The sequence below is a fragment of the Balaenoptera musculus genome, chromosome 1 (assembly GCF_009873245.2).
Source record: "Balaenoptera musculus isolate JJ_BM4_2016_0621 chromosome 1, mBalMus1.pri.v3, whole genome shotgun sequence".
Classification (NCBI taxonomy): Eukaryota; Metazoa; Chordata; class Mammalia; order Artiodactyla; family Balaenopteridae; genus Balaenoptera; species Balaenoptera musculus.
Genome location: NC_045785.1, coordinates 25,840,087 through 25,860,896, shown reverse-complemented (window position 1 = coordinate 25,860,896; position 20,810 = coordinate 25,840,087). Strand labels below are relative to the sequence as shown.

At 43.7% G+C, this 20,810-nt stretch overlaps 2 protein-coding genes across 3 annotated transcripts in view; one reads left to right on the top strand and one right to left on the bottom strand.

The window, feature by feature from the left end:
* Positions 1-394: 394 nt before the first annotated feature.
* Positions 395-17,222, top strand: SYNC (syncoilin, intermediate filament protein). 2 transcript variants are annotated; one of them, XM_036842929.1, is made up of 5 exons: positions 455-550; positions 2,048-2,153; positions 5,660-6,803; positions 13,981-14,105; positions 15,718-17,222. In XM_036842929.1, the coding sequence occupies exons 3-5, from the start codon at positions 5,817-5,819 to the stop codon at positions 15,791-15,793; spliced, it is 1,188 nt and encodes a 395-aa protein (XP_036698824.1). In that variant the 5' UTR covers positions 455-550; positions 2,048-2,153; positions 5,660-5,816; the 3' UTR covers positions 15,794-17,222. The 2 variants fall into 2 exon arrangements, with proteins under 2 accessions (XP_036698815.1, XP_036698824.1); XM_036842920.1 differs by lacking the exon at positions 2,048-2,153 and having other exon boundaries at positions 395-550.
* The window catches only part of RBBP4 (RB binding protein 4, chromatin remodeling factor), a 17,414-nt gene continuing 13,822 nt past the window's right edge, over positions 17,219-20,810 (bottom strand). Inside the window, exon 12 of the mRNA XM_036842965.1 lies at positions 17,219-18,074. Within this exon, the coding sequence (XP_036698860.1) occupies positions 18,009-18,074 (66 nt within the window). The 3' untranslated portion in view covers positions 17,219-18,008. The remainder of the gene's footprint in view (positions 18,075-20,810) is intronic.

The window sequence follows — 20,810 nt, the reverse complement described above, 5'->3', positions numbered from 1 at the left end:
GGGCGGCGGCTGACACCCCCGAATTCCTGCAGGCGGCGGGCAGGGTGCGGGGTCCCTCGAGGTCCCCAACCCCACACCCTGCCCCCCTCCCGGGCCGGTCGGGCAGGGCAAGCGCTCTCCTGAGGCTGCGGAGCCACCTTCCTCCACTGCCCCCCCGCCGCGCCCAAACTGGGACCCTCGGAAGGGAAGAGTGGAGAGAAAGAAGGTTCGGGAAGACCTCAGAGGGGCTGGTTTTGGAGACGCCGACCCCCCCCATACCTCCCCACACACCTCCCCCCACACCCTCCGCTGGTCGCGGGAGGGGCGGCATCTCCCCGCCCCCGGGCCGCGCGGCCCGCTCCCTCCGCCCGCGGCGGGAGCCTGGGCCAAGTGGGCGCGCCCGGCCGGGGGCCGGCGGGATCCGGTGTCGGCTGCAGCTGGCAGTGCGGCGGACGGGCGCGGGCGGCCTGGGGGGCCAGCTACTAATACCGCGGCCGCCCAGCCCGGGTCGCGCAGCCATGGCCAGCCCGGAGCCCCGGCGCGGCGGGGACGGCGCCGCCCAGGCCGCGAGGTAGGAAAGGACCGTCCCGGGCCCGCGTCGCCGCCCCTGGGGAAGGGGTGCTGGATGGATCCTCACCCCCCCGCGAGCTCCTTTCGCCGGGCGGGGGCGGGGGTCCAGCCTGGGTGGGGCACGGGGCGGAGCCACCCGCGAAGGGAGATGGGGGCGTCTGGCCCCGGCCCGGCACCTCCGGTTGTCTGGGACTTTTTATAATTACCCCTCCCCCTCCCACGGGCGGTGTGAGGATTAACGGCTTCACACTAGCGGGCACCAACCGTCAGATGCCACTCGGCCCCCAGTGGCCAAAGACGCTACCCGTTTTCTTTCGTTGCTCACCCCCAATGCAGCTGGAGATGGAGGCCTCCAGTTGCTGAATTTGCCGTGTGGAAGAGACTTGGTGCAAGGTTGGGCGGCTGCCAGCTTGGAGTTGAGAGTCTGTTCAAGCAGCTGGTTCTCTCTGGTCTGGGGCCTGGGGTGGTGTTGGGCGGGGCGGGGGTAGGGGAGAGTCTACTGTCCCAGACCAGCAAGAGGGCCTTGGTTGGCAGGGGCCCTGGAGGGGAGGCCCTCTCCATCATCCAACGGTCAGCTCCGCCACTGGTTAGCGGGGAAGGGACCTGTGGCTGAAGGATTTGGGGCGAGTAGGCAGCATTTCTGCCCCAGGTCAGCCTGTAGCCCTGTACTTCCTCTTGTACCAAGAGGTAGAGGTGCAAACACACACACCTGACACCCCTCCCCTGTCACCAAGGGCACAAAGCTGAGCCTAGTTTTACATGTGCACTCACCTGTACACACATAGGGGTACACACAGAGTCAGTCACACACCAACTCATGCCTGCACAGTGTCACAAACACTCCCAGTCACATCCCTGATGGGTTGGGAGCTGCTGGAATCCTATAGGGACCAGGGACAAAGCGGCAGAGAGGGAGGCTGCTTGGAGCCCAAGGAAACCTGAGGTCAGGGGACCCAGTTAAGCTGGCCCCCTTGCCCCTAGACCTCCCATAATCTACTTTTCCCCGGCTCCTTAGAGAGAAACAGCGGTGTGAGGGCAGCACCTAGCAGAGGCATTGTGGATGGGGTGACTGAGTGGTGTGTGGTAACAGCACTGCCTGCAAGTCAGGAGACCTGGAATCTACTTCCAGCTTTGCCGCTCGACCTTGGGCAAGTTTCCTCCCTGGAGCTCAGTTGGTTGCTGCCTGCCTACCTTCTACAGAGCCCCACCCTGGGATATAGAGAGAATAACTGTAGTTGTTGTTAGGAAATGGACTATCCGGGGCGACAGATACATGCTCTTCTGTAACACAAAGCACTTAGTTCAAAGATGAGCTGCCTACAAAGTGCCTTGAGAACACAAGAATGGGAGTTGTCTGGGAAATGCTTAACAGAGGAGGTGGAGTTTGAGCAGGGTTTGAAGGATGAGTAGACATTTGTTAGGTAAATAGATATAAATATATTTTGAATGCTAGGGCCGAGCTCTATTATACCTGCCGTAGTTGTTTTACCTCTTTCAGATCTTATGCCTGTTCTAAGACGAGAGTGGTAAAAAGGAGCTCCGGCTCTGGAGCCAGACCGCCGGCCTTCGCCAGGCTCCACCACGTATGAGTTGTAGAACTTTGAGTGAGTTCTTTACTCTGTGCTTTGGTTTCCTAATCTATAAAATGGGGATAATGGATGAGCATCAGATAAATGAGTATTTATGGGAAACGCTTAGAATACTTCCTTGAACACAATTACATTATTCCAGGGTGGAGGACTCAGCTGGAGCATGATGTGAGGGCCGTCTGCTGGCAAAGCAGGGACTCTGTTGAGGATCCGGGTGGGTCTGGCTAGCTGAGCAGGTGCATCCTTCCTGGCACTAGGAACTCTACTTTTCTAGGTAGTGTAGGACTGTTCTCTAGGCAGGTGGTATACAATGAATTGTATTTTCTCAGCTGGACCCTTTACACATTGTGGGGTAGGAGTAGGAGGTATAAAAGTTAACGCATGTTACGGGTTGTCAAGCATTGGGTGGGCTATGGGGAGTAATGTGAGATGAGGCTGAAGAGGTATGTTGAGGTCACATCTTTAAGGGCCTTAAATCTACGCTAAGCAGTTGGCTATATATGGTGAAGTGGAGCAAGATGGTTTGCTTTATATTATAGCAAGCTGCATCACTGTCAAGAATAGACTGGGATGAGAAGGAAGAAGGCTTATGGGAAGGCTGGTACGAAAGTGCGGGTGAGAGATGATGACTCGGACGAGGGTCCTGGCAGTGGGGTGAAGAGGGAGATTGAGACTGGAGACTTTCTGAGATAGAAACGTCAGTTCTTAGTGAGTTGGCTGTTTAAAGACCATTTGTCTATTGACAGAGGGATGGATAAAGAAGATGTGGTACATATATATAATGGAATATTACTCAGCCATAAAAAAGAATGAAATAATGCCATTTGCAGCAATATGGATGGACCTAGAGATTGTCATACTGAGTGAAGTAAGTCAGACAGAGAAAGACAAATATCATATAATATCACTTACATGTGGAATCTAAAAAAAAAAAAAAAAAGGTACAAGGACTTCCCTGGTGGTCCAGCGGGTAAGACTCCATGCTCCCAATGCAGGGGACCTGGGTTTGATCCCTGGTCAGGGAACTAGATCCCACATGCATGCTGCAACTAAGAAATCTGCATGCCGCAACTAAAGATCCCACATTGCCACAGCTAAGACCCAGCACAGCCAAAATAAATAATAAAAATAAATAAGAAATTAATAAATATTTTAAAAAATGGTACAAATGAACTTATTTACAAAACAGAAATAGAGTCACAGATGTAAAACACAAACTTATGGTTACCAGGGGGAAAGGGGAGGAAGAGATAAATTGGGAGATTGGGATTGACATATACACAGTACTATATATACAGTAGATAACTAATAAGGACCTACTGCACAGCACAGGGAACTCTACTCAATACTCTGTAATGACCTATACGGGAAAAGAATCTAAAAAATTAGAGTGGATATATGTATATGTATAACTGATTCACTTTGCTGTACAGCAGAAACTAACACAACATTGTAAATCAACTGTACTCCAATTAAAAAACTAAAAAAAGACTGCTTGTCTCATCAGCCGGATGTATGGTGTTATATTTCTCTGAGCTGGAGAATACAGGTGTAACAAGCTCAGGGAGAAGGATAATTTGGTGGCAGTTGAGTTTGAGGTGCCAAGTAACATCAGATGAAGATATCTAAAAAAGCACTCCAGGGCTTCCCTGGTGGCGCAGTGGTTAAGAATCCGCCTGCTGATGCAGGGGACACGGGTTCGAGCCCTGGTTCGGGAAGATCCCACATGCCGCAGAGCAGCTAAGCCTGTGTGCCACAACTACTGAGCCTGCGCTCTAGAGCCTGCGAGCCACAACTACTGAAGCCCGCACACCTAAAGCCCGTGCTCTGCAACAAGAGAAGCCACCGCAATGAGAAGCCCACGCACTGCAGCGAAGAGTAGCCCACACTCGCCGCAACTAGAGAAAGCCCGTGCCCAGCAACAAAGACCCAACTCAGCCAAAAATAAATAAATAAATGCATTTATAAAAAACAAAAAAAGCACTCCATCTCTGGTAAAGTGAAGTGAATGGACTAGGTGATTGTTGAGTTGTCATTAAGTTTTAGATTTTGGTGCAGGTGCAGGGGTTGAATGAGGCCAGTGATGTCTGGGGCCTGGTGAAGCCACACTTTTGTGGTTTCCAGAGGGCCATCAGGAGACACAAAAGGGAAGCCAGGGATTCCTGGGGTGTAGCGAGGAGGACTGAGAACACGATTTAGAATAAAAATAATCTTTATTGGGAACTTGGAGCTAAGAAATAGAGCTGAAAACCTGGACACAAGTAAGCCTTTTCAAGACAAATCAAATTCTTTGTTTGATATGTGAGGCTTTTCATTTATACTTTATATCTTAAATAAGAAAAGTTTATTGAAAGCTACACTCACATTTAGTCTGTTTGATAAGTGGTGCACTCTGAGTATCTGAGTTTCCTTGAGCAAATTACTTAATCTCTTTAACCTCCATTTCCTGATCTGTAAAATGGGAATAATAAATGTAACCACCTCATAGAATTGTTATGAGGATTAAATGAATTGATATATGTAAAACATTTAGAACAGGGCCTGGTATATATAAGACCTTTAAAAGTGTAATTTATTATTATTTCCATGGTATTTTATATTTTCAAAGAATTGCTCAGAGATCCAAGGTAGGTAAGATGCATTTGAAACAGGAAAGACCAAAGCCACTTGAGGGCCAAAGCAGCAGGAGAGCGAGCATTCCTCAACAGGAACTGAGTAAGCTAGCAGGCAATGGGCAGCTGGGTTAAGGGGCTCATCTGTTAGAATCACAGAATCTGAATTCACGAGCAATGACAGGCTAGAAGGATGGGCCAATTCTAACAAGATGAAGTTTTATAGGAACAAGAGATGTGGTTTAAAAGCACTTGGTGTGAAAAAGTCTTCAGGATTTTAGTCAAACTCAGCATTTATCAAGAATATGATGGAGCTGCCCTATATGCTAAGGGCATCTTGACTGCAACAATAGGAGTATAGTGTCCAGAGAATCACTGCTCAGAGTACACCTGGGTATTGCTTCCTATACCCATCCCCAAGGGATAGCGAGCCTGTCAACTTGGAGCTTGTCAGAAAGAAGTGACCCAAATGAGGAGGGTACTGAAAACCTTGGCATGCATGGAATCACTGAAGGATAAATCAGTTCTCTTTAAGTGTTCAAAGAACTTACATGGAAAAGAAATTAGATTTGTCTGATTCTAGAAAGAAGAATCAAACCCAGGGAAAAATTGCAGGGAAGGTTTTACCTCAACACTAGAATTTTCTTATGACAGTGGAACATACAGTAGCTCAGGTGTGAGTTTCCCGTCCTTGAAGGTATGTAAGCAGAGACTCGACACTGACATCATGGGGATGGTGTCAGATCTAAGCAATGGGCTGTGTCGGGGTGGATCGATGGAGGGAAGGGGCAGACGAGTGCTCTCTGAGATGTGAGAATTTGATATAAATTAGGCCTGTGTCCTACTGGCTCCAGTCACACACCATCCCAGGATTGTGGCTGCCCTCTCACCTTGTCATTTCTCTTGCAGAAACACAAGAGCAGAGGCCACTTCTCTTCAAGAGGGGAACTCTGAATCCCCGTATGAGGTGGGGACCTGGAACCCAGAAGTTGCTCTGTCTTTGGAAGGGACCTTGAACTTAGAGGATATCCTCTACCTGGGGGACACAGGTGACTTTGATGTGGCTATGTATGTGGAAGAGACCAAGAAGCCCGAGGAGATGCTGCATATTGAGGAGACCAGGACGCCTGATGAGGCCCTGTATGTGGAGGAGCCAGGAAAGCCAGGGGAGATGCTATATGTGGAAGAGCCTGTGAAGCTGGGAAAGACTACAAGCCCAGAGCAGATGGTTTATGGGGGAGAGACAGTCCCGAGCGAGGAGAAACCTAACCCCGAGGAGAGCCTCAGAGCTGGACCGGGTCCCAGCACAGAGGGGAGCCTGAGCACAGAGGACCTGGAATTGCTGGAGGGGCGTTTCCAGCAGTGTGTCCAAGCTGTGGCCCAGCTGGAAGAGGAGAGGGATCAGCTCATCCACGAGCTTGTGTTGCTCCGGGAACCAGCCCTGCAGGAGGTGCAACGGGTCCACCAGGACATCCTGGCTGCCTACAAACTGCACGCCCAGGCAGAGCTGGAGAGGGATGGGCTGAGGGAGGAGATCCGGCTGGTCAAGCAGAAGCTGTTCAAGGTGACGAAGGAATGTGTGTCCTACCAATATCAGCTGGAGTGCCGCCGGCAGGATGTGGCCCAGTTCGCCGAGTTCCGAGAAGTGCTGACCGCCCGGGCGGCCCAGCTCTCGGAGGAATTAGCCCAGCTTCTGGATGCCTATCAGAAGCAGAAGGAGCAGTTACAGCAACAACTAGAAGCACCTCCAAGCCAGAGGGACGGGCACTTTCTCCAGGAGAGCCGGCAGCTCTCTGCCCAGTTCGAGAACCTCATGGCGGAGAGCCGCCAGGGCCTGGAGCAGGAGTATGAGCCTCAGCTGCTGCGGCTCCTAGAGAGGAAAGAAGCTGCGGCCGAAGCTCTGCAGAAAACCCAGGCCGAGATCCAGGCGATGAAGGAGGCTCTGCGACCACTGCAGGCAGAGGCCCTTCAGCTCCACCTGCAAAACAGGAATCTGGAGGACCAGACCACCCTTGTGAGGCAAAAACGAGACGAGGAGGTGCAGCAGTACAGGGTAGGCCCACGTGGCATGAAAGGAAGTACAGTCTTTTAGCCTGGGGAGGAAAAGGGGATCGGGGCCAAATGTCTTTGGGCTGAAGGATACTAGCCTATGTAGGAAGAACAATTTGTTCCTTGGGCCATTCACTCACTTCTTTATGCCATTTTCCATTTCATTCATTCAGGCCTGTGCTAGGGCTGAAAGTTATCTTGCACTCTTAATTTACACAGCACTTTTACACCAATTATCTCACTTGATCTTCATTAATCCTCCAAGTCAACTATTATCATTTTTCATAGATGAGGAAACTGAGGCCCAGTGAGTTGGAGTAATTTGAACTCGTCTGACCACCCCCAAATATTTCAGTGCTCTTTCCACAGCACAATTTTCCAATTCTAAGTGAATCACACTTGGGTTTATATAGAGCAGGAGGGAATGAGGCTAGGTAGAATTCATTCTCTCCCCTCCCCCATACTCACCCTCAAGTCCCGCCTATCTGATTTCTGCGTTGAAGTTTTTCCAGTCTTAAAAAACTGGGATGAAATCTATAAATCTCAATTCCTCGTTTTCCTTTTTTGTGCATTTGTCACCATTTCACTTGTATTCAAGCTATTTCTGATTGTGAGCCAGTTCTAATCCCTTTTAGAACAGAGTGGGAGATGAACACTAAGTGCATAAACACGTCTCTCTCCCCCACAGACTGTGAGCTTTCGGAAGGTAGGGCGTATGTTTCACTTATCTCTGCCACCAGGCTCTGAGTTAAGCCTGCATCAGTTAAGCACTGACTTAAGAGCTGCTGGGTACCGTGAGAAGACCACAGTGTGGTGCTTTTCAGAGCAGTACTGTTGTCTTTTGGAACACCCCTGTTTTGGATGAACTTAATCTTATGCCCTGCCAGAGATTTTGACGTATCCTTAAGGGAACATGTCCTCTGTTGAAAATGGCTGCATTCACTTCACTGAAGATTTTGTCAAGCTTTCTGTAGCTTGTATTATGAAAACGGTGGGGTTTTTTGGTCATAATATTGAATGTTTTCAAACTATACATATATGCACTCCCCTCACTCACCCAACACTGCCCCCCGCCTTCACCGCACTGCTTTCTTACTGGGTCACAATCTAGTGAAAGGGCACTAATTATCTTTGCATAAACAAATACGAACCTTAACAGCTTACACTCAATCAAATGTTACATTAATAATTGTAACCCAGGGTAGGAAGTAACATGTGATTTAAGAGAGGTACAGATAAGAATGCTATGGGATAACAGCCATGGATTAAATCAGAGAACCCACAACGGAAGACAATGTTATTTGAGCTAAGTGTTTAAGTATAGGTAAGATCTAGAGCAGTGCTGTCCAACAGAAATATAATGCAAGCCACATATATAATTTGAAATTTTCTAATAACCACATAAAAAGAGAAATAGGTGAAGGTAATTTTAATATATTTTATTTAATCTAATAGATCTAAAATATAATTTGTAACTTGGCTGCATGTGAAAGGTGAAAAACTGAGAGGTGAGTTGAACCTGTAAAGGTAAGTCGGGGCAGATCACATTGGATTTTGAAATCCAAACTAGGGAGTTTGGACTTTATTCAGTGGTCAGTTTCATCCATAAAGGTTTTTTTTTTTTTAAGAGCTTCTTTTTATTTTATTTTTTATTATTTTTTTATTTATTTATTTTTGGCTGTGTTGGGTCTTCGTTGCTGTGCGTGGGCTTTCTCTAGTTGTGTTGAGCGGGGGCTACTCTGTTGCGGTGCGCAGGCTTCTTATTGTGGTGGCTTCTCTTGTTGCGGAGCGTGGGCTCTAGGCATGCAGGCTTCAGTAGTTGTGGCACACGGGCTCAGTAGTTGTGGCTCATGGGCTCTAGAGCGCAGGCTCAGTAGTTGTGGCACAAGGGCTTAGTTGCTCCGCGGCATGTGGGATCTTCCCGGACCAGGGCTTGAACCCGTGTCCCCTGCATTGGCAGGTGGATTCTTAACCACTGCGCCACCAGGGAAGTCCCCATAAAGGTATTTAATCAAGGGATTAACATGATCGTTGCTCTCCTTTTAGAAACAGTATTGGTGGCAGTGTGTAAAATGGGCTAGAGACTCAGAGGCAAGGAGACTAATTAGGAAGCTACTATTGGTAAAAGGAAACAATGGTAGCAGGAATAAAAGGAAGGGGAAGGATACAAGAACAAATGTAGAATAAACTTGGCTACAGAACGAGTGGGGCAGAGAGGTGAGAAGTCAAAGAGGATGCTTAGATTTCAGGCAAGACTAACTAGGATGGTGGTGCTCTAAGTAAGGAATTCTCAGGATTAGAATTTTCTGACATAGTACTAGAGTTGTAGAACTTTTTCCCCAGTGATTTTCGTCACTGTACTGGATTTGTTTCAGATTTGATGGTCTGTGCACCTTTCCAAAGATCATTCTATAGAAAACAATCTTGATGGGTGTCTCCTATCGCCATACCATAATTAAAATAGGAATAAAGGTCTGAAGGAGCTAATGCTTCTCTTTCTTTTCTTTTTTTAAAAATTTGTTTCTTTTGTTTATTTATTTTTGGCCGCGTTGGGTCTTCATTGCTGTGCGCGGGCTTCCTCTAGTTGCGGCGAGCACAGGCTACTCTTCGTTGCGGTGCGCGGGCTTCTCATTGCAGTGGCTTCTCTTGTTGTGGAGCATGGGCTCTACACGCGTGGGCTTCAGTAGTTGTGGCTCGCGGGCTCTAGAGCGCAGGCTCAGTAGTTGTGGCGCACGGGCTTAGTTGCTCTGTGGCATGTGGGACCTTCCCGGACCAGGGCTCAAACGCATATCCCCTGCATTGGCAGGCAGATTCTTAACCACTGCGCCACCAGGGAAGTCCCAGTTCTTCTTTCTGAAATGGCTTCTTTCTAAACTGTTTGCCAAAGGCCACTTATGGCATCTGATTACTTTTCAAGGGTACACTTCACTCTTATGACTATAAACTTTGCCTCTTTCATCACCATCATCCATTCATTCAACAAATATTTTCTAAGTGCCTATTTTCTATGTGCCAGGCAATGAGCTATGTGCTGGCAAGGGATGAGACGTTGTGGTGTAGGGTGGAGGTGGGGGGCAGTCCCTGTCCTCAAAAAGTTTATAGTCCAATTAAAATATAATAATAATAATAAAATGAACAAAAAATACAAAAAATAAAAATTAAACAGAAAAAGAAAAGAAGAAATAAAAGTTTATAGTCCAGGAAGGATGCCAGATAAAATTTCATAAAATCTAATACACTTGATTGTAAGATGCATCCTGATCCAAGTAAGATGTTAAAGTGTGAGTTTTAGAATCAATGAAATAATTAATATGCTTCAGTGTGATAGACAATGTAATAGTTGTAGGAATAAAGCATTGTACTGAAGCAGGGATAATTACACCTGGGGAAATAAGGGGGAAATTTCATTAGAGGATTAACAATAGCTAGCATGTACGTGAAGTTCTTTACATGTAATAATTCATTTAATTCTTACCTCTGAGATAGGTATAACTACTGTCACCATCTGAAAAAACAAGAAAACAGGTGAGTCAGAGAAGTCATCTGTCCAGGGTTACACAGCTAGGAAGTGATGAAGGAAGGATGTAACCCTGTGCCATCGAGTTCAAGTCCACACTCAACTACTACAAGGTGTTTGAGCTGAGCCTTAAAGAATGAATTCACTGTGTAGACAAGGGAAGGGCATTCTAGGCAGAGGGAACAGCTTATATAAAAGCATGAAAACACAGACGTTGTTATGGGAAGTGAGAAGCTCAGTGTGGCTGTATCATAAGGAATGTGAGAAGTAGAGAGATGAGGCTGGAGAGGTAGATTGGGACCAGATTGCAAAGGGCTTTATGTATTCTTTAGGTCAGTGGTTTTCCTAAAAAGGTTTTCTTCAAAGCCACAGACCCTTTCCCCAAAACAATTTTATATGGAATGCCAACATGTAAAACAAGTAAAAGTAGAGCTACTTTCTAACTAGAGTGACAAGGTCACTCCATCATGGCCTCCTCCTGGGGTTTCCTGGAAAACAGTTTGAAGACCATTTAAGAGCCTATCTATTATCTATCTATCTATCATCTATCTATCATCTATCATCTATCTTTCATCTATCTACCTATCATCTATCATCTATCATCTATCTATCATCTATCATCTACCTTTCATCTATCATCTATCTACCATTTATCTATCATCTATCATCTACTATCTATCGTCCATCATCTATCAATCATCTATCTATCATCTATCTCTACTTTTATATCTATCTATATGAAGGCAATAAAGCAATTAAGAGTATGAGCTCTAAGCCAGTGGCAAATCCTGGCTCTACCACTTACTAACTGGGAAACTTTGGACAAATGACTTAACCTCTGTGGTTCAGCTCCCTCACATGTAAAATGGGATTAATAGGGCTGTTGCAAGGAATGAACTAGTTAATATCTGTAAAGTGCTGCTTATGGTGCCTGCCACGTAGTTACGTACTCTAAGTGGCAGTGTGGAGGGTAGATTCAAAGAGCCTGGAAACACCACTTAGAGGAGAGATGAGAGATGTGAGGTTAAATGGGTAGAATTTGGTGACTGGTTGCAGTGGGCAGGGTGAGGAGTTTGCTGAGAATGATCTCAAAGTTTTTAGCTTGAAATTGGTAGACTTCTAATGCCGAAAGACGGAATATGCTTACTATCTGCATACTTCACCTCAATAAGCATTATGTGTAGGGTGCCGGACATACTAAGAACCAGGAACCTACAATCTGGTTGGGAGTTAGACATGAATTAGAAAAAAAATTGCAATATAAGGGAACAGATGCTATCTAGGTGACAGAAATGGCAGGAGTAAAGGCACAGCAATCTGACTTGGTCAGACTAGAGCAGCACTCTCCAACAGAAGTATCATGCAAGCCACAGATGTCATTTAAAAATTTCTAGGGGAACTTCCCTAGTGGTCCAGTGGTTAAGCCTCTGAGTTTCCAATGCAGGGGGCGTGGGTTCAATCTCTGGTTGAGGAACTAAGATCCCACATGCCACACAGCGTGGCCAAAAAAAGAAAAAAAAATTCTAGTAGCCACATTAAAAAAAAATGTAAGAAACAGGTGAAATTAATACATTTAACCCAGCATAGCAAAAATATTACCACTATAACATGTAATCAACATTAAAATTTGAGATATACATATATATATTTGGTGTCAAGTCTTAGAAATCTGCTGTGTATCTTACACTCACAGCACATCACAGTTCAGACGAGCCATATTTCAAGTACTCAATAGCCACATGTGGCTAGTGACTTCCATACTGGACAGTGCAGACTAGAGGAATAATGGAGGTTCTAGTTAGAGGTAAGGGTCCAACTAGCAGGAGTCTGAATGCCAGACTAAGAAAATGGAAAGCCTATGAAAGATTGAGATGATAAAGCAGGTTTGTTTTGTTGGGTTTTTTTAGGTTTTTTTTGGCCACACCGTGCGGCATGTGGGATCTTAGTTCCCCGACCAGGGATCAAACCTGTGCCCCCTGCAGTGGAAGCGTGGAGTCTTAACCCCTGGACCACCAGGGAAGTCCCAATAAAGCAGTTTTTTAAAAATTAACCCAGTGGTGCTACACAGGATTAAGAATGGAGATTGTCCTTAATTTCTGTCACTGTACAATACTTCCTTCATTCTGTGACAGTTTCTCCCTGTCAAGAGCTTATCAGTGATGGTGCAGACAGCCTTCACAAGCAGGTCTTTTGTATATCCAGCAAACAACAGGTTTGCTAGATGGTGAGGCTTGGGAAACTGGGGCACAGAGGTATGCAGATGCTTTCCTTTAGATAACATGCTCTTAGATAGTAAGGCCACATCTCTGTGTGGTATCAAAGCATGGCTAGGCACTAAAAAAAAAGACCTTTGACAATGTTGATGAAAGTTGAGATTCAGCCAGAGTATCAAAACACTGCAGACTGACATGCCACAAGTGTATCAAGGATGACTCAGTGAACAAATTATTTAGATCCTTCTAATGACAATATGCACCTGAACTGGATTCCTATTTTATTATTCTTCAAAATCTGAGGTAAAGTCACTGCTCCTTAAAAATGTGCCTTCCAATTTCAATGCTCCCTTCCCTTCCCAGCTCACCCATGCTTCCTGAGGATCCATGTCAGCTAGCAACCAAGGCACAGACTGATTTGCTGACATCTTCATTCCTCAGGCATTAATCCTAGGCAGAGACAATTTATGGAATGCATCCTGCCTGGTTTTGGCAGCATGGGAAATAGTTATCTGAAGACCCCTGAGGGCCTCCAGGGCATAGCACCTTCACCTTCCAACTTAGCACTTTAGAACGAATTGTCCTGATGTAATAAGCAAAGGATATAGGAAATATAACAACTCTGATACCCTCACTAATAAAGCATCTATTTGCATGCCATGTTGTGGTAAGTACTAAGTAAAGGTATCTCTGACTTCAAGGAGCTTCAAATATAATATTCAAGAATAACTGCTTACACAAAGACTTGGTTTCTTTCAACTTAAATTGCTGAAGTTGTAGGGTATTATAAAAACTACTGATTATTAACGGAAACAAACTTGTACATAGAGCAAAGGGTCTATAAAATTCTAGACCACCACTAGACAATCAAAATCCTCCGACACTTTTTTTTTTTCACTTATTTTTGGCTGCGTTGGGTCTTTGTTGCTGTGCGCGGGCTTTCTCTAGTTGCGGAGAGTGGGGGCTACTCTTCGTTGTGGTGCGCAGGCTTATCGTGGTGGCTTCTCTTGTTGCGGAGCATGGGCTCTAGGCACGCGGGCTCAGTAGTTGTGGCTCGCGGGCTCTAGAGTGCAGGCTCAGTAGTTGTGGCGGACGGGCTTAGTTGCTCCGTGGCATGTGGGATCTTCCCGGACCAGGGCAGGCGGATTCTCAACCACTGCGCCACCAGGGAAGCCCCCGACACTTCTTAAAATTGGGAACCAAAAAAGTCCCTCTGAGAATCTGTCCACCCTTTGCAGGATTTTATTAAGATGTAAGCTGTGATTAACAGACAAGACTCCTTTCAGAACAGTATCACTGTCAAAAACAGTATCACTGTCAAAACCCAAATTCTGTTTCTCAACCTCAACACTGCTATGGAGATTAAACAATGTGTAAGGAAATACACTATTATGGACAATGTCAGGTTTTTATTGTTCGGCGCATTAGAAATGTTCTTGGCCCTCATGCAGGAACAGCTGGAGGAAATGGAAGAACGACAGAGGCAGCTAAGAAGCGGGGTGCAACTCCAGCAACAGAGGAACAAAGAGATGGAGCAGCTAAGGATCAGCCTTGCTGAAGAGCTCTCAACGTACAAGTCAGTTTTTGCTGCTACCCAAATCTCAACTAACACTGGCTGAGGGAATGGTGGGGAGGGCAGATGTTGCTCAGGGGAAATTTCTCTTGACAGTGAAAGGCAAAAAAAAAAAAAAAAAAAAGGAAATTTCAAATTGTGCTCATCTGTGAACAGATGGAAAATGGCTCTTTTTTTTTTTAAACGGCTGTGCTACCCAAGAGCCTGGAACAGGATAATGCTCCCACTTCTGAGGCAGGTGGAATCCAGACACAGCCTCAGGGTGATCCTTGTAGGTTACAAGAGCGGTGTCTGCATTGTTGCTGCTCTCCTAACAAGACTAGTGCCTGAAAAAAAGATTGTGTGTCTAATGACAAGTAAGTCATTTAGGGATAACACATACTTCCAGGTTGCCTGGTTCAAGCATTCAGGCTTCATTTGGAATGTTTCAATTTCTAGTAGGACTTAAAATATGTCCTGATTATCATCAGGAAATCCAGAACAGGATAAAACATCTAGGCTCTGTGCATTCTTACTTTCCTCACCCTACCTGACCCCATCTGCTATTCATAAAGTTTCCTTAGAATAGCAGAGGAGGCAGTTAGAGTACCTAATTCAGACTATGACTAAGGAGGCCAAGAAGGCTAAATTAATCTGTTAACAGTCATTTAAAAAGCTTAAGAGGGTGTTGTTTGTAGACTGAAGGACATGATTATTGCATAATTTGTGAAACAAGCAACACACCTATCCATTAAGTTCTTTACATACCAATATGTCCTCACATTCTTTATAAAGTGCTGGATTCTCTTGGATAAAGAAACTAAGGATTAAAAAAGATCAAGTTGGATACTAGATAAATATCCATAAATTTTTATTAATTTCCTAGTTAATCCTACATTTTGGATACAAATTCACAAATAACTATTATTACTGATGCTTTTCCTAAATTACTAGGATTTTTTTTTCCTTTGGCCACCCTGTGTGGCTTGCAGGAGTTCCCCGATCAGGGATTGAACCCAGGGCCACAGCAGTGAAAGTGCTGACTCCTAACCACTGGACCACCAGGGAACTCCCATACTAGGATTTTCTTTTACCATGTTTCATCCAGGCATAACTGACTACGCTCATTGTTTGGGAGATTACTAGAACCTTGTAACTGAAGAAAATGATCTGCTAAACACCTTTGTGTGGATCAGATGAAAAGTACAACATGGAAAAGACAATGATTAATTCAAAGAATCGAAATTACAGAATTTCAGGCCTTGTAATACCTGTGTGTAAAGTTAACGTGGGCAGAAAAATTTTTAGCTAGCCCCTCCCAAAGTCATCCTTGATTAGATGCAAAACACACTCTAACAATCTTTCCTCAATATGGCCCGCACTAAGCTTCAGAAATTCATTATTAAAAACTTTATACTGGGAATTCCCTGGTGGTCCAGTGGTTAGGACTCAGTGCTTTCACTGCTGTGGGCACGGGTTCAATCCCTGGCAGGGAACTAAGATCCTGCAAGCCATGCAGCGCACCCCCCCGCCAAAAAACCCGCAAACAAACAAAAAAACCCCACAAAAACTTTATACTGTGTTATTTCAAGTTGCAGAAAGTTTAAACTTATCCTTTTTTCTCTCAACCTTACAGGGGCTGTTTAGAAACATATGGCCGAATCTGTAACCAAGAAACGACGACAAAAAACTCCTTAGCAAAGGATCACTAAGTACCCTTTGGACATACTTTTTTCTAAACAGAAAAGGGAGTGCCAGGGATTTGGCAAGCAGTTCACTCTGGGAAAGTTACAAATACTGGCTGACCTGTTTAAAAAGATTCTAGGGCTGGCCGGAGGCAGAATACTATCAGTCAACTCTTAGCTGGATTCTATTTCATAGGCTGCTGGTACTGATCTCAATGCACTGAGGAATGGAAAAATAAAAGTCTCCTGTCACCCATCAGCAACCCTCCACACAAAGTAAAGGATGAATGTATGGACACACCTTGCTGTATTGTGAAGAATGTATCTTGCCTTCTGCTGACCCAAAGCAGAAAGTTTTTCAGGAACACAGGTGGAGTCAAAAAGGCAGCCGATTTTCCTTATATTCAAGTTGACCCCTGAACAACGTGGGGGTTAATCTGCATATAACTTAGTTGGCCCTCGGTATCCGAGGTTCCTCCACATCCACGGACTCAACCAACCACTGCAGGTATAGTACTGTGGTATTTACTATTGAAAAGTATGTTATAAGTGGACCTGTGCAGTTCAAACCCACGTTGTTCAAGGGTCAACTGTATATGGGTTTAAAATTAGAATTCTTCTGTGCCATGAGTGTTAGACTTTAATTGAATCCCTTTACAAAGTTTACTTTTAAGTCTGTGCTGATTCATGTAGATTTACTCTTGTGTCATGGTAATTTTCACTATACTCTAAAAGAACTACTGACTTAGAAAAAAAGAACCAATCCAGATTTCCCCAAAGATGATTTTGATTTTTCACTTCATGAAAATGATTTTGGGTCAGAGTGATCTACTCAGTTAAATTGGGTGAGTGAGAACTGGGCATTTTCCCTGGTTATGGCACTTGCTTTCAAGAGCCTCATTTTTCTAACCTCTAAGTACAGGCCCCAGTGAAAAAAAATACTGGGGAGATTCAACCTCTCTATGAGAAAAGGTCAAACACCTTTTCCAAATTTAAATTTTGCCTTAAATTCTCTCTGCCACACTGCCTCTGACATTCTTGAAAGTTCATGTAGTTCTCTAGAGATAGACTTCAAAAAGATGTTATTTTATCAAAGACTAATCTCTGCACCTCTGATTCAGTATTTTATGTCTTTCACTTTCCCTGGGAAGGAGTAAAGCTCTTTGCTATACCTCTGGGTCTATTATATTTAATTCTGCTCTTGGTAGTCAAAGACCATAGAAAATAACTGTCATCTGAACAACTCTTCTAGAAGCCAGAGACTGGTGTTTGATGGATATTATATATTAAATAAAACCCATCAGCGTGGGGTTATGTAGAAAAGCAATTTATTCCATTATAAGCACTTACACAGTTAGTCATGGAGAGTAACAGGCCTGCTGGTGAAACAGGTCACCCAAAATAGAGATGGTATCAAACTAGTGGTCAAGGACTAACTCCTTAAAAAAAAAAAAAAGCAACTCTTATCCAGGATTAATTTAATTTTAAAAACAAATACAAGCTATTGATTCACTCTTCTCAATTTAAGTGGACAGTCTACCTGTGGTATAACTGTCAGGTAAAAACATACATCTTTACAACTTGGTGGTCCCAAGTTTTTTTTTTTTTTTTTTTTTTTTAACCATTTCACAGAAAGGAAAGAAATAATATGAAAACAGCTCAAGAAATACACTAACAAGCAAAAATATATGGGGAAAGAGGAACACATTGTTTTGACTTAACTGAAGAAACTGAGAGGAGACTGGTCTATGTAAGAAAATGTGTATCCTGGAAAGTTTGGTGTGAAGATTTTAGAGCAGGAATTTATATGACTTGAATCTCCCCTATTTCCTGAATAAAGACAACATCTTGTAGTATTTATACTTCATGGCTCAGACACCTACCTCACTTGGCTCTATTTCTTACTCACTCTAGCATTTACTTAAATGAGTCAGAAAAACTTGGGGATATAGCATAAGAAGAAAAATAACCACACACAATATTCCCCTTTTTGTGGCTACTTTAGACCTCTGTTACTAGAAAATTCCTGAAGAAAATTTAAATATAAGTCTGTGGCTTTGCTGAATCAAGAAGCCCCCAGTTAATATTTAGAAAACACCTTCTGTTTGGACTAATAACATTGTTGATAGAACTTATTATAGAGGGATAACCAAAGTCTGTGTCTCAAAACCAGTGTTAAATCAATCTCAGGGTTGAGAGGAAGAAAAGGGGAGTCTAAAATCACAAGAAGTGCAGACATTCTCTAGGATCCTTGTCCTTCTGGATCCACGCTTCCTTCAGGGTCTTCGTCATTATAAATGTTCTCTGCCTGCCAAAAACAAGAAAAAGAGAAAAGGATATTGAGTAAACATGAAAGTTACTTCTTGAAGTTAAGGTTTCAAATAGAGAGGCCAGGGAGACAGACTGTGGGGCATATAATCTGTTTTAACTATTCAACTCTGCAGTTGTTTGATGAAAGCAGCCACAAACAACCTGCAAATGGATAAGTATAGTCGCGTGCCAAATAAAACAGGCAGCTGGCCACAGGCCAATGCCCCTGGATTAGGATATTCCCTAAAAACTGAAGTATGGTTACCATTTGTCTTGATAATCAACCTTGAGTCCTTTAATCAGACATTATTCGTAATAGTCAAAAAGTAAAAACAATGGACAAATAAAATAATATATCCATACAATGGAGTATTACTTGGCAATAAAAAAAGTCAGTCACATATTGTATGATTTCATTTATATTAAATGTGCAGAATAGGCAAATCCATAGAGAAAGTAGATTAATGGTTGCCTAGTACTGGGTGGACTGGAGGCAAATGGGAGGGATGGCTACTGGGTGTGGGGTTTCTTTCTGGGGTAACTGACTGTAGTGATGGTTGCACAATTCTGTGACTGCACTGCAAAAACCATGTTCCACATCTCAATTTATAAATATTTTAAAAAGAGAAACTGTTCTTGCATAAAATAAACTCTACTTGTACTACTTGATGAAACACCCATATCCAAGAGCATCTTAAACATAGAAACCACTTTCACTTGGGCAAAATTTACTGTTCTTAGTATCTACTATGCACTTACTATCACTAGGGTAGGTGCTACAGAGGATGGGATAGTCTTAGCTTACAATCTGACTACAGGGACAAACAATGTATACAATTATGTGAGTAGTCTGACAACAAAAGTGTGGTATCTTCTCCCCTGACACCGATGGGGTGTCCAACAACTCAGTTCAGTCCTGATGCTGACCACCTGGAGGTAGCACTGTGACCAAGGGCTCAATCCCACAAGACTACCCTCACTTCAGCAGAGGCCAGTGTCAAGCCCTGAGTGCCCAGGCTACCCGAGTACTCCTGCCCAACTTGGCTATAAATTTTCTCACAGCACCCCCCCAACCCTGCCAGGTTTGATGATTTGCTGGAATGATTCACAGAACTCAGGAAAGCACTTTACTGGTTTATTATAAAGATTATAACTCAGGAATGGCCAAATGGAAGAGATGCACAGGGCAAGGTGGGGATGGAGCACAGAGCTTCCACACCCTCTCTGGTGGCATTGATATATTCACCAACCCAGAAGCCCATGAAATCGAAAGCTTTTTATGGAGCTTTCCCAAGAGTTTTTATAGGGGCCCCCTTAAGTTACCTCCTTAGCCTGAACTCAGGTGTGGCCAAAAGGAGCTACTTATAAATAGCAACAGAGACTCCTACAACTCAGGAAATCCCAAGGGTTTTAGGAACTCTGTGCCAGGAACCTGGACAAAGACCAAATGCTTACTACTTATTATATCACAATAATTCTTAAAAAAACCCAAAACAAACAGCCTCCCCCCACCCCCCAAAACGGAATAAAGTAACAACCTGGACTGGAGGTGATGGCCTTGAAGGTGATGTAGCTTAATCTCCTACAACATTCCCATGGCAACTACTAAAATACCTTTCATTGACAGGCTAAGGCAGCCCATTTCACTTTCCTGTTAGAACTCTAATATTTTATATTAATTTTGTGTGGGTATGTTACAAGGAAAAGGATAAAGTGGATTTTCTGTTAATACATGAAACAAATCCTTATTATAAAAAATTATAATACAGAAAGGTATAAAGAAGAAAACAAGAATTCTCTAAACATACCAACCACATTTTGGCAAATAGCCTTCTATTAAATAGTTACATATAATTAAACATAAGACTAGACACCCAAATTTTAATAAGAGGGATTCTATCATGCTGTTCTATAATTTGCTTTTTTCCTACTTATTAGCATATCATGAATAGCTTATAAAACTAAGTATACTTCATTCTGATACATAATATTCCAAAGTATTGATGCAGTATATAATGTGTTAATCTCATAGGCCACAAATACTCCCATTTTATTTCTTTATTTTTGATTAATAGGGCTATTCCGTAAGAAAGTTCTGAATATCAAAATTTTTTTCCCTCATGTTGAGCCAAAAACTCACCTCTGGAGTTTCTTCCTGGCTCTAGATCTACTCTGAGACACCAAAAGTTTCTTTTGAATTATTTTCATTTATTAGGCTACTGTCACTTAAAAGTCATGCAGTTGTTTTGTAAATTGTGGTAAAAGACACATAACAAAATTTACCATCGTAACCATTTATAACTGTACAGTTCAGTGGCATTAAGTCCATTCACACTGTGTGCAGCTATCACCACCATCCATCTCCAGAAGGCAACTGTTTCTTGTATTGCTATGTATCAGACATTACAGTTGCTTTTATTAAATTCCAAGTGCTCTGAAAATTCAAAGAAGGGTGATCACCTTCAATTGGGGTATAAAGGCAGGGAATGTTTTTGACATCTAGGCAAGTTTCATGAAGAAATGGTACTCTTTGATGCTGTGACATTGCAGTAGGAACTGTGCTAGGCATGTTCATAAGTAATTTCAAGGGAATGATCATTCCTAAAGATTCGACTGCTAGCAAAGAGGGAGAAACAGGAGGCAAGCCAACAATTAGGAGGTTATTGCAATAGCCCAGCAAGTAGTAGTGAGAACCTGACCAAAAAAACTAGGTGTGGAATAGAAACAGGAAGTT

Coding starts and splice junctions, on each gene's coding strand:
- SYNC (XM_036842920.1), top strand. CDS start 498: ATGGCCAGCCCGGAGCCCCGGCGCGGCGGGGACGGCGCCGCCCAGGCC. Junction 551..5,659: donor GGCGCCGCCCAGGCCGCGAG/GTAGGAAAGGAC, acceptor TTTCTCTTGCAG/AAACACAAGAGCAGAGGCCA. Junction 6,804..13,980: donor AGGAGGTGCAGCAGTACAGG/GTAGGCCCACGT, acceptor GCCCTCATGCAG/GAACAGCTGGAGGAAATGGA.